Genomic DNA, 11,247 nt, shown 5'->3' with positions numbered 1-11,247 from the left:
AAAGTCAGCAAATGACAAAATGTTCAGAATTTATTTTTTCTCAAATGAAAAACTGTCATCAAAGAACACTCGAAGATTCTTTGCAATGGGACTTCTGGACTTTCCAGAGCACCAAGGTCAACCTTAAGAGAAGAGTGAGGCTCAGAAGGTCCAAATAGTTCAATCTCAGTTTTTTGATCATTTACATTCAAAAGATTTAATGCAAACCATGATTTAATGTCATCACCCATATGGAAAAGATATTTATAAATCTTATAAAGTTTGTTTGGTCTTGTGTGAAACTTGTATGAAAAGCATACAAGAGTGAAAACAGATATAAGATCCCTTGAAAAATTATATAATGAAACTTGTATGTTTTGGATACTTACTAAAACAATATATGAAAGTAAAGAGAAAGTGGCCACTTTCATGAGTAAATCATGTAAGTTTTTACTATTTCTTTTCCATATGGGCAAGGCCGTCTAGCAAAACTTTTAGAGCCTTCATCATGAGGATGAAGAGCCACCAAACCTGACAGAAAAACTTGTATCAGTTAAATAAGATCTGAACCATGCAGTTCCTTTAATACCCACACAGCTCTCCAGTCATGATAAGAGAATCCCATGATCCACTGTATCAAATGCCGCACTTAGATCTAAAAGCATTAAAATAGCAGAGTTACCAGAGTCAGCAATTAATAAAAGATCATTAAAAACGTTTAAAAGCACAAGCACAGTGCTATGTAGCGCTTTAAAACCAGGCTGAATGTTTCTGAGATGTCATTAATCTGGAGCTTTTTCCAGGATTTTGGACAGGAAGGGGAGTTTAGAGACAGAACTGATTGTTTTTTGGGGAAATGGGTGAATGTGTGGTGAGTGGAGGGTTGACAACAGAATTAATGATGTTGAATAAGACACAGGGCGTGTAGCTGTAGTTAGAGATGATATCTGATAAATACTTAGTTTTGTTTTTCGAACAGCATCCTGATAAAGAAACAGGGCTCCTCCTAACATATGAAAGGAAATCTGGAGTTGATCTTTTTTCCATTTTCTTTCCGCTTTCCTGCACGTCCTTCTGAGGCCCGAGTGACATCGTGTAACCAGCGATCAGTTTTAGGTCTAGTGCACTAAGGAACATCAAGAACATTTGAACAAGTGGCATTGAACAAAGTAAGCAAATGTTAATGCGCCTTCCAAGGAAGGGGCACCAATATTCTGATAAACAGCAGAGAAATGTCCAGCAGTGGCAGGAGAATATCTGCTACTGCTCACAAAGAATAGCCCTAAATAAAACACAGTGGCCCAGCATGGAGCCCTGAATTATTATTTCAGTCTGGTACCATGTAATGAAATGTATCTGTAGTGTGTATCTGCCATCGCTCATGTCCTTTGAGACGATACTGCACACCAGCAGTCAGTACTAACAAAAACCGTGCTTCTTGTTCAGTGGCACATGTTTACCTGTAGTTCGAACATGTGTAACGTGATTATTAGCAACCTACCCACCTGCTTCAACTTGCAGTTTCTCACCGTTTACCAAAATTAACTGACTGTGCAACAAATTCTCTTCCACTGTACTTCAAGTGTTCTGCATTTTACATTTGCATGTGGAAACTCAGCAGAATCCGCAGTCTGAAACCTTTGGTGAAGAAATCAGACACTAGCTGTTCACCCAGCTGTCCAGGTCGTGGTAGACTTTCCTGGCTGGTAAACTGGGATACCTGACACAGATCTGACACAGCCTTTCTCTCCAGTCACTGTAGGTTTTAATTCGGTAGGTGTTGTGCCACTCCAAGTATTTCTCATAGGCCTGCCTGTCTGCAGACAAAACCTTCAGATATGTTGCCAGATCAGCTGGGCTATTGAAATCAGCTACATGGATAAAGGAATGTGGGGGGGTCATGGCGTCGTAGGTGGCCTTGTTGGGGCCGAGAACCACTGGTACAGCCCCTGCTTGAAAAGCGTTCCTCCAGAGTTTCTCACTGATGTAGTCTTTTTTCTCAGAGTTCTCAAAAGAAAGGTAGAACAGACAGTTTGAAATGGTGGGCAAAAGCTTCTTGTCTGGCAAGGGTTTCTTGTTCCACCTGCCATACACCTCTATGGGGATATGCTTCTTTAGTCTTTGATAAAAAGCAGCCCGAGTCTGTTGAGGCTTGTATTTGCTGACCACCCAGCTGGCAAAGCAGGAGCGATTTGGAGCAGCTGGAAAACTTAGATTATCACCTCCCAGCATTGTTTGCCCATAAGGAATGGATATGTCTGCATCACGCCTGTAGCTCATCGTCCAGTTAAAGAGGCCGTTGAAATGTGTGAGGTTCACATTATTGACAGGAGGTTCCAAGGACATCCACACCCAGTGCTGAGACGTAGGTCGATCCAGGTGTAGGGGCACAGATGAAAGACCTCTGCTCAGCTCATAGTGGTGGAACACAACCACGTCGGCAGCAGAGAAGTCAGCTCTGTCATCAGTGAGTAAACAACGGCTGATGTTATACATCTTGAGGCATTTGTTCCCGTCCAGACTGTAGGAGCGGCCAAACGGCCAGTGCCACACCAGAATCCTGATGTCTCCATGAGCACCGTTGGGGTAACTCTGCAGCTCGCGGTGGGTCAAGAAGCTGTTGTAGAACAGCAGTGAGAGAAAAATGACGACATGCAAGGTGAGAATAAAGCAGGCCCTGGGACCAGATGTTGTCATGGCTGCTGGGTGTATTCCAGGTCAAAAGGCCACCGATCAATGGTATGGAACACTAAAAGGGAAGGAAGGGTAGATCAGAAATATTACTTTCACACACTCTCATCAGTGCAGGAACTGCACATGGGCAAGATGTAATCAACCAAGACAGAAACTGTGGCAGGCATGTAGCAACAGTTTCATTTTATTTTATTTTAGATCTAATATGGAAAATTGCTGTTCGTACATGACACCTGTTCAATTCAATTTTATTTATATAGCACCAAATCACAACAAAAGTCGCCTCAAGGCGCTTCATAGATACAGAGAAAACCCAACAATCATATGACCCCCTATGAGCAAGCACTTTGGCGACAGTGGGAAGGAAAAACTCCCTTTTAACAGGAAGAAACCTCCGGCAGAACCAGGCTCAGGGAGGGGCGGGGCCATCTGCTGTGATTGGTTGGGGTGAGAGAAGGAAGACAGGATAAAGACATGCTGTGGAAGAGAGACAGAGGTTAATAACAGATATGATTCAGTGCAGAGAGGTCTGTTAACACATAGTGAGTGAAGAAGAAACACCCAGTGCATCATGGGAATCCCCGGCAGCCTACGTCTATCCAGTTGTTCAGTCTGACGTCACTAGCCGTGTCTGGACCTAAACTCCGCTGCAGGTCCATATATCAAACAATCACTATGGCATTACTGAGAGTTGAAAAACTGTCTAAAGTCTTTCATCTTTAATAAAATGATCAGCGTTCTGCTCTACCAGGTGTAACAATTGAGTTTAACATCCAGGCATCCATGAAAACGGAATTTATGACATTTAACGGAGTTAGAAGTTAGCAGGGAGTTAGCTCGCTAGCTTCTATCTAAATACAATATAGCATGTCCTGACTGCGGGGTTTTGGAAACAAATTCAAACGTACAGCTCTGTTATCACTTCCAGCATAAATGAAGACAGAAAACTAAACAGCAGTGACGTTTGTAGGGTTACTGAAGTTGGGCTAGCTGGTATATAATGATGTGCTACGTGACCGCTAGCGACACAGCTATGTTAGCATAATATAAACAAGCTAACTTTTTTTCCACTCGATAAAAGTTAACGTGAGTGTTCTCGGTGGTCAGGAACAAATGTAATCGCATGGCAGGATGCTGTAAAAGGACCAAACTTCAGCCAGGAGAACAACTGAGATAATCCATCCACAATACGAGGTTAGTCATTCATATACTGCTGCATGGGCTGGGCTGTAGTTACATCCTAAGGTTTTAAAAACTGAGCTTAAATAAATGATTAGCGGTAATAAAAGCCGAGGGAGGTCAACAGTGATCACTGACTGTTTTAGGAGCTTTTTGAGATTAAATAGAAGAAAATACAAAACATTAAACATGTTAACAACACAAAAGCCATATTAAACGCAGACTACTTTAGGCCCGGAAGTAGGATTCGTCGCGTCATCACTGAACAACCGGATTGCAGCATAACTAAGGGAGGATCCAGGGTCACCTGGTCCAGCCCTAACTATATGCTTTAGCAAAAAGGAAAGTTTGAAGCCTAATCTTAAAAGTACACAGCAAAGTCAAGTGTCTATATGGGTCCACACCTCTGAGTGTTAAATTAACACTTTTGACAGTGTTATATGTTTAAAAGTAACCTAGTCAGTTTTGAAGATTAACAATGGCTAACACTGAGCGGTGCTGATTTTCTAACACTGGAAAATAACTCAAAATGTTAGAAATATTCCAGTGTTAGAAAATCAGCACTGCTCAGTGTTAGCCATTGTTAAGCTTCAAAACTGACTAGGTTACTTTTAACCTGTAATACCTACAGCATGTTCTAATCGCTCTAATAGGATATTATGGTCGACAGTATCGAACGCTGCACCTGTGTGTACACAACCCCTGTCATCGTTCTGCTCCTGCAGTATGTTCATTACACACACTGTAGCTGCTACAGAAATGATTTAGGTTTCATTTTTTTAAAATGCCAGCATTTCTTTTAATAATAATCAAATAATTAAAACGTCAAGGTAATTATTTCTGACTATATTTCATTCCTTTTCTGATCACTTTCATATATTTGTTAAACAGCAGTCTACTGAAATGAAAGTGGCACAGTGACAGCTGGGAACACCACAAACATGCGTCTAAGAACAGAACAGTTTCAAGAGAGAGAAAAGGGAAACCTTTTTCCCCATTTTTCATGCATCTGAACACACAAACAGCCATATTTCATGATTATAATAAGCAAAGACAGTCTAGCAGCTGAAAACAAATCAAAACAAGTTTGTGCTGCTTACCTGGGTACCATACCAAGCAGTCTGCAGCTGGTGAAGCTTTTTCCTGCTCAATCTAAAGAACATAAAGGAAACCCTGCCTATGCCAAATCCTGTGACTCATTTCTTGCCTCACACACAGAGTGTGGGCGAGGGGTGTGGCTGTTAATCTGCATGATTAATTGATCAGCCATCAGCAGAAACAAACACTATCATTTATCATGAAGTAATTTCAGATGAACACATGGGGGCAGAGCTGATGATTTATTGTATTAACATTCACCTGACTCTCAGTGTGGTGTGTTTAGCTCGCACTCAGCTGGTTTTAGAGTTACCACAGACATCTGCCACCAATACCACCCAGTTTTACACTCATTTAGTTATTTCTTAAATCACTCATGCATTCTGTTTTGCAGAACTAGCACAGCCACCAGTGGAGTCAAAAACATTGCCATTGCTGATTTTCGATTCGTAAACCACAAGCTGGTCTTCCTGTTCCTGTTCCCGTATCTCTGCAGAGAAAAGGGGCATTGGGTTACACCGCTCAATGAATGTGCCAACCACAATGTAACCGTTTCAGCCTTTTAGTGTGGCCTCCCACCAGTGCCTCTGCAGCGTCAGCTTTGACTTACACATTTAAAATTGTTTATGAAGTTGTAGTTATCAGAACCTGGTAGACTGTGCAAAAACTTCCCACAGAAGCCCAGTATTCCTGTTCAGTGATACTTTTGATCAGCTTAATTCTCTAACCCTCGCCTTGAAATGCTCGTTTTCTCTTGCTGTCACCCAAGATTCACCTTAATGCTCATATCTGCTCATGCTAAGTGATGCACAGTGTTGGGAGGTGTAAATGTATTGTGTACTTTGAGTGCTGATGTGAGGCACTGTATAGGAGGCAAACAACAGGGTCCCACTGACATCATAAAGGTGTCTGAAAGCTGTATGAAACCATAACTGTTTGGATTAATTTTAGAGCTGTGCTAATAGTATAGAAGTTGTAATTCTACATTCAATTCTTCATTCAAATACACTAAGGCACCAGTTGAAAAATAAACCAGTTGAAAAAAAAAAAGTCAACCAGACACCATTTTTGCGACCCATTTTTCAAATCACCTTGGGAGAGGGTGAGGCATGTTTCTCATGCACATGGTAAAGACCAGAGAGTCATTAGTGAATTAGTGTGGTGGAGTGAATCAAGGGTATTGGGATGGTTTTTGAAGTTTCTTTTCAAGTTTTCTTGCTAAATTAAACAACAATGCAGACTGGTTTCGTTCTTTAGAGGAAAAATAACGGTTGCACAGGCATTCAAACGAGTCTCGCCTTGTTGTCTAATATATATATATATATATATATATATATATATATATATATATATATATATATATGTCTAAAATATATATGTCAAGGCCACTGAGGAAAGCAAAACTCAAAGACAGGGCTCCTAACTAAAAGTTCAACAGGAAAAACGCACGGTGCAAAGAGGAATAGTGATCCAGAGGTCCAGATAGGAAGGGAATCCACACATCTGGAATCCAAACAACACTCTCAAACTCAGGGCAACATCTCTGCACACCCAAGGAAGGAATCCAGAGGAATCTGTGCAGAGAAAAACACAGTAAGTTGTACTGTGAGTGCTCAGGTAGTATAGAAAAGCACTGTCTCACTACAAGCAATTAAAGCACAAGAACTACAAACAGAGTATGTTGATATATTTTCTCTTTAACACATGTTAGAGTTAATTGGCTGAATGAGATGTGTTAAAAGTTTCACAGTCCTTTATTTACACATTGCCTTTTTCAGGCTGACACTGCCCACTAGCTCACAATGTTCCGCTCTGGGCTCCTTTCCTCTGCAGGTCCCACCATGTGACTCAAATAGGGGAGCCATGACCTGCAGATGATCCCCTCACACTTGCCCCTGAACCCACTACACCTTGCAGTTGAGCCATAAACCACACCCACCACACCTCTTATTTTGGAATTCATTTGAGAAAGAAACCAAAAGCAAATAGTAACTCACACACACACACACACACACACACACACACACACACACACACACACACACACACACACATCAATATATAACCCCAACCCAAGAAAAAAGAAAAAGAACAATAAGCACATAAATAATCTAAACTTTTTAAAGAAAGAAAGGGTCAATGAACACAGGATTAACAAAAAAATGCGAGGGCAAGGAATAGGCTTACTTTATGAGATTATGTGGAGTTATAATAAACTAAAATACATCACTTGGACTAGAACTTGGAGCCACTGTGTTAAAGGGAGCACCGCTGGACTTTCAGAAGAAGATCAGGTGTCATCTTGCCAAACTTTATGAAAATGCTAAGACCTGCAGCTGATTAATAGAGAATCAGTCGTGTTCTACTGTGAGACCAAAGACAGCAAAGCGGGATGACTGTGTCAGGTGTTGAGAAAATATTTTGGAAATTGTGTCATGATAATGTTCCCAAAACTTGTAAGCAAGGAAATAGTGGTAAAGTATATGAGTGGTTGGAATGTAAAATCTGACATTTATTGCAGTGGTCAATGACACTGGTAAACTTTTTTTGATAGGTGAATGCTACTGAAAACCTTGACTTGTGCAAGAGTGAACTGAGTGCATATGAAGGCTTTGAAAGACAAGAGCTGCCTTGTACCAGTCATGGCTGAGTCATGCAGATTTAACCTTAGATATTGGAATAATACAGTGAGTCTGCCGGCAATAAAAACATGACTTTGACACATCAGAGAAGGAGTCTCCACATCGCTTAGGGCTATGCGGGAACATGGGAAACAGGGATCTTGCACCGTCTGTAATCTGAAAGAAACAAAAGAGGAAGGTGGGCAGTGGGGAGAACTTGAAGGATAAAACAGTGAAGTTGCAAAACACACCATCTTCATAAAGATCCTTAAAAGATCAAAACAGTAAAGAGAGCCTAATTCCTATCCTTCACAAATGTTCTGCTGTGAGGCGTTGCCATCTTGGAGTCCTGCTTCATTTGAAATAGCAGGAACATTGGGAAAATGAGGTGCGTCATGCGAATCCGAATCGATGTTTAATCGGCCTTAACTGAATTTTGGAGAGTTGATAGGATTGCTGGGGTTAGTATCAGGACATAAGTGTAGATAACCACAAGAGATTAAATGGGCAGAAAATCCAGCAAAAAGAGGGATGTTTGCCATAACACGCAAAGCAAAACTAATGGATAACTTGTTTAGTGCCCCAGGAGTTTAAAAGATTAGTGTGTAGTTTGTAGACATGCAGGCCAGTGGGGGTGTGTATAGAAGACATACCTCATTGCCAGACCTGGCCCACATCTGGTTGACATACACTCTGTCATGACACCAGTCAGTCAGAAGTGCCAGCTTGATGCCGGATCTGGGCCAGACCTGTTTTCTATGGGCCTGGGCCACATAAACCAAACCATAATCGGGTCAAACATGGCATGCCAGCACATAGACAGTGGCATCACTGCCAGCCCTGGCCCATATCTGGATGACATATGTCTTATCATGCCAGAAGTCAACCAGCAGTGACGGCTTGATACCAGATCCAGGCCAGACCTGCTTGCTATGTGGGAGTTGTGCATTGGTCGAGTAAATTAGATGAAGGACAGCTAACAATCCGCTGATCTAATGTGGCAATGTGAGTAAATAATCTTTTAAATTAAGCTTTTATTCAGATGGGCAAAGAAGGAAATGATCACCCCACAGAGATGGGCCTTTAATCATTCCCAGCATGGAGTATGAAAATGGCTATTTCTCTGTTTGATTCATTGTGTCAAAGGCATTTTGAAAATACAAGTTTGGTGAAGTTGTCATTGAGCAACAGCAGTGGATTGCAGCTCCATGGGGAGGGAACGAGGTTGTGGATGGGATGAGACTTGTGTGTGATATTCAGGAGCGCCAGGTCTGTCCAGCATCCTCCCCCTGCAACCTGATCCACCATCAGGTGGTGATCAGTTGCTCAACCCGCAGATTGAGACACAGGCATTTGAGCCTCTTAATGCGTGTTTTGTTTGGGTTTCCACCAGCGTGGAATTACCAAAAACAGAGAGAGCATAGCCTAATATATGAAACAGGAAAAGACCGCCGTGCAATCCATGTATTTCAACAAAGTAACTGTATTCTGAATGCCACCCTTTTAAACGCTAACTGTAACAGAATACAGTTACTCATATTTTGTATTTTTTTTCTTTTTGTGTGTCCTGTCTGGCACTGTAGCAATCAGAATTATTGTCTGAAGGCCAAGAAAAATGCCCAACAGATTTGCTTTCCCAAGTGGGCCTTTTGCTATACTGGTCCACTTATTGTCATAGTTTATTTGATCTTTATTTGTTATTTTTATTCTAAGTTATTGTAATCGGGCCAGACTGGACTCAGGGACGGGAAAGAAAAACAAGAAGAAAAGCTCAGAAGTGTGTACACCTGTGAGCATGGACGCGCTTGTTTTTTTAAAAGGTTCCTTCATGTAATGAGCTGCTAGAGGGTGTGGGGGGGCCACAGCCCCGTCCTCCAGGGCATGAAGCAGGTATGGAGGAGATCAAAACTCCAGACATCCAGAGGCCCCCAGAACACAAGAGACCAAGGAAGACCAACAGAGGGGCAGCTGCGCCACTGTCCCAGAAAGAGCTGAGGAGAGCCCCAGATGAGGGCTCACTCAGCAGCCGCGGAGCAGAAGCCAGGGGGGGTTGCAGTGACGCACCCGTGAGCTCCGCCGGCAGCCAGCCCGAGAGGCCGGGGGCACCCCACCTCCGAAGTGGGTCCAGGCCCCGATTTTTCTAAAACCTATAAACAATAAAAACAAAGACAGATTTAGCCACAGTATTACACCAAGGCCTACCAGGAGATCATATGTCCAGTGCAGATGTCACACAACCTATTGCCACTCGTGTGAGCGTAAGTCTCTAGTTTACAGTTAGCATATCCTCCAGAACCTAATCCCGAGTTCAAACACAGGGCCAGGAGCCAGTAAGGGAGACAGTCATCCAGAGAGCATAGACTCAGACCTGGTCCAAGACCATTGCAGGACTGCAGCAACCACAAGAAACAACAAGAATTTCCCCCATTACAGCAACAAAGCAATCCATCTGTCACAGGCAGGAACAGTCTTTCATTCAAATGCAGCATTCAAGGTTTTTGTAAGAATGCCATCTTCAGCTGTAACAAATGCAGATCTTGGAAGCAGAAGAATTAGTGTAACCCAAATGTGACAGAGCCAAGAGATGATGGAAAATTGCTAATAGCGCTTGTGGCCTCTTTCAGCAGTCTTCAGTCTTCAGCTGTGAAACTGCAATAAACCAATAAAACTGTAGCAAAGCTGCAACTTCAAGTTCATTTTGCTGGCTGGTGCAAGAACATGTAGGTGTCGGCAGGGAACAGGTGAGAATGGAGGAAGATGAAACCCCAACCTGATGTCACCTACACTGCAGACTTTGTTTTTCACTCCAACATGTCCATGGGTGGTGAAAGATGGTTTGACTTTCAGTGACAGGATATAAAAAGAAGGGAATCTGCTTTGTGCAGATAAAGTGTTTCTCTGTTGTGGAAAATCTTTCTTTAAACTGTGAATGGAAAGTAGAAATAAACGGATACTGACTTGCAAACCAAGGTTATGCATTTTGCTGCCTGACAAACTCACCTGCTGGCCTCTACCACTCATCCCTCCCCAGCTTTCTGGAAACTCAAAGGTCAGCTTGCCATCCTGCTTTTTGCAACTGCTCAAAGTCAGACCTCTTGTTTCCTCCACTCTGACTCTCTCTGACACTCACCCAGAAACATCCTCCCATCTGGGACCTTGGATCTTAGCCGTGTCCAAGTAAGCAACCACTTCTGCCAGTTAATAGACTCACCTTGACTCTCTGTTGCAGTGGGCTCCACTCCTGTCTCGTCTGTCCAATAAAGCTTTGCACTTGTTGCCTATCGTGTCTGCTTTTGAGTCCCAACTTTGTGCTGGTCGTTCCAGCCTTGACAATTTTCACTTTTGTATAGCACTGAAACAGCTACTTCCCTGTCTGAAGTCACGACTGTACAGTGTCAAAGTTTTTACTTTGTTTTTAGAAGAAATTGTGGAACCTTGAGGTAACTGTTGTTATGATATGGTGCTGTATAAATAAAGCTGAATTGAGTCAGATAACTCCCATTTCAAACAGGGGTTTAATATCTGCACATGCAAATGAGCTTATTTATTTTACAGTCATGTTTTTACACTTTGAGGGACAGCATGTGGCAGTATGCACCGAGATCTGTAGCAACAGGGAGCCATTCCTGGGCTGTGTCTACTGTGCTATGAATCTCAGTGTTTAACACAAACTCAT

At 42.4% G+C, this 11,247-nt stretch overlaps 1 protein-coding gene across 1 annotated transcript; it reads right to left on the bottom strand.

Annotated features, from left to right (window-relative positions):
* Positions 1 to 377: 377 nt before the first annotated feature.
* LOC120742958 (fucosyltransferase 7) lies at positions 378 to 6,245 on the bottom strand. The gene is made up of 2 exons (XM_040046487.1): positions 4,953 to 6,245; positions 378 to 2,728 (listed from the first exon to the last, which is right to left on the bottom strand). The coding sequence occupies exon 2, from the start codon at positions 2,674 to 2,676 to the stop codon at positions 1,639 to 1,641; it is 1,038 nt and encodes a 345-aa protein (XP_039902421.1). The 5' UTR covers positions 2,677 to 2,728; positions 4,953 to 6,245; the 3' UTR covers positions 378 to 1,638.
* Between the last annotated feature and the right edge of the window lie 5,002 nt (positions 6,246 to 11,247).

The sequence above is a fragment of the Simochromis diagramma genome, unplaced genomic scaffold (assembly GCF_900408965.1).
Source record: "Simochromis diagramma unplaced genomic scaffold, fSimDia1.1 OVJJ01000005.1, whole genome shotgun sequence".
Taxonomy (NCBI): domain Eukaryota; kingdom Metazoa; phylum Chordata; class Actinopteri; order Cichliformes; family Cichlidae; genus Simochromis; species Simochromis diagramma.
Note: the sequence above shows the minus strand (reverse complement) of the source record. Positions and strands in the feature narration are given on the sequence as shown.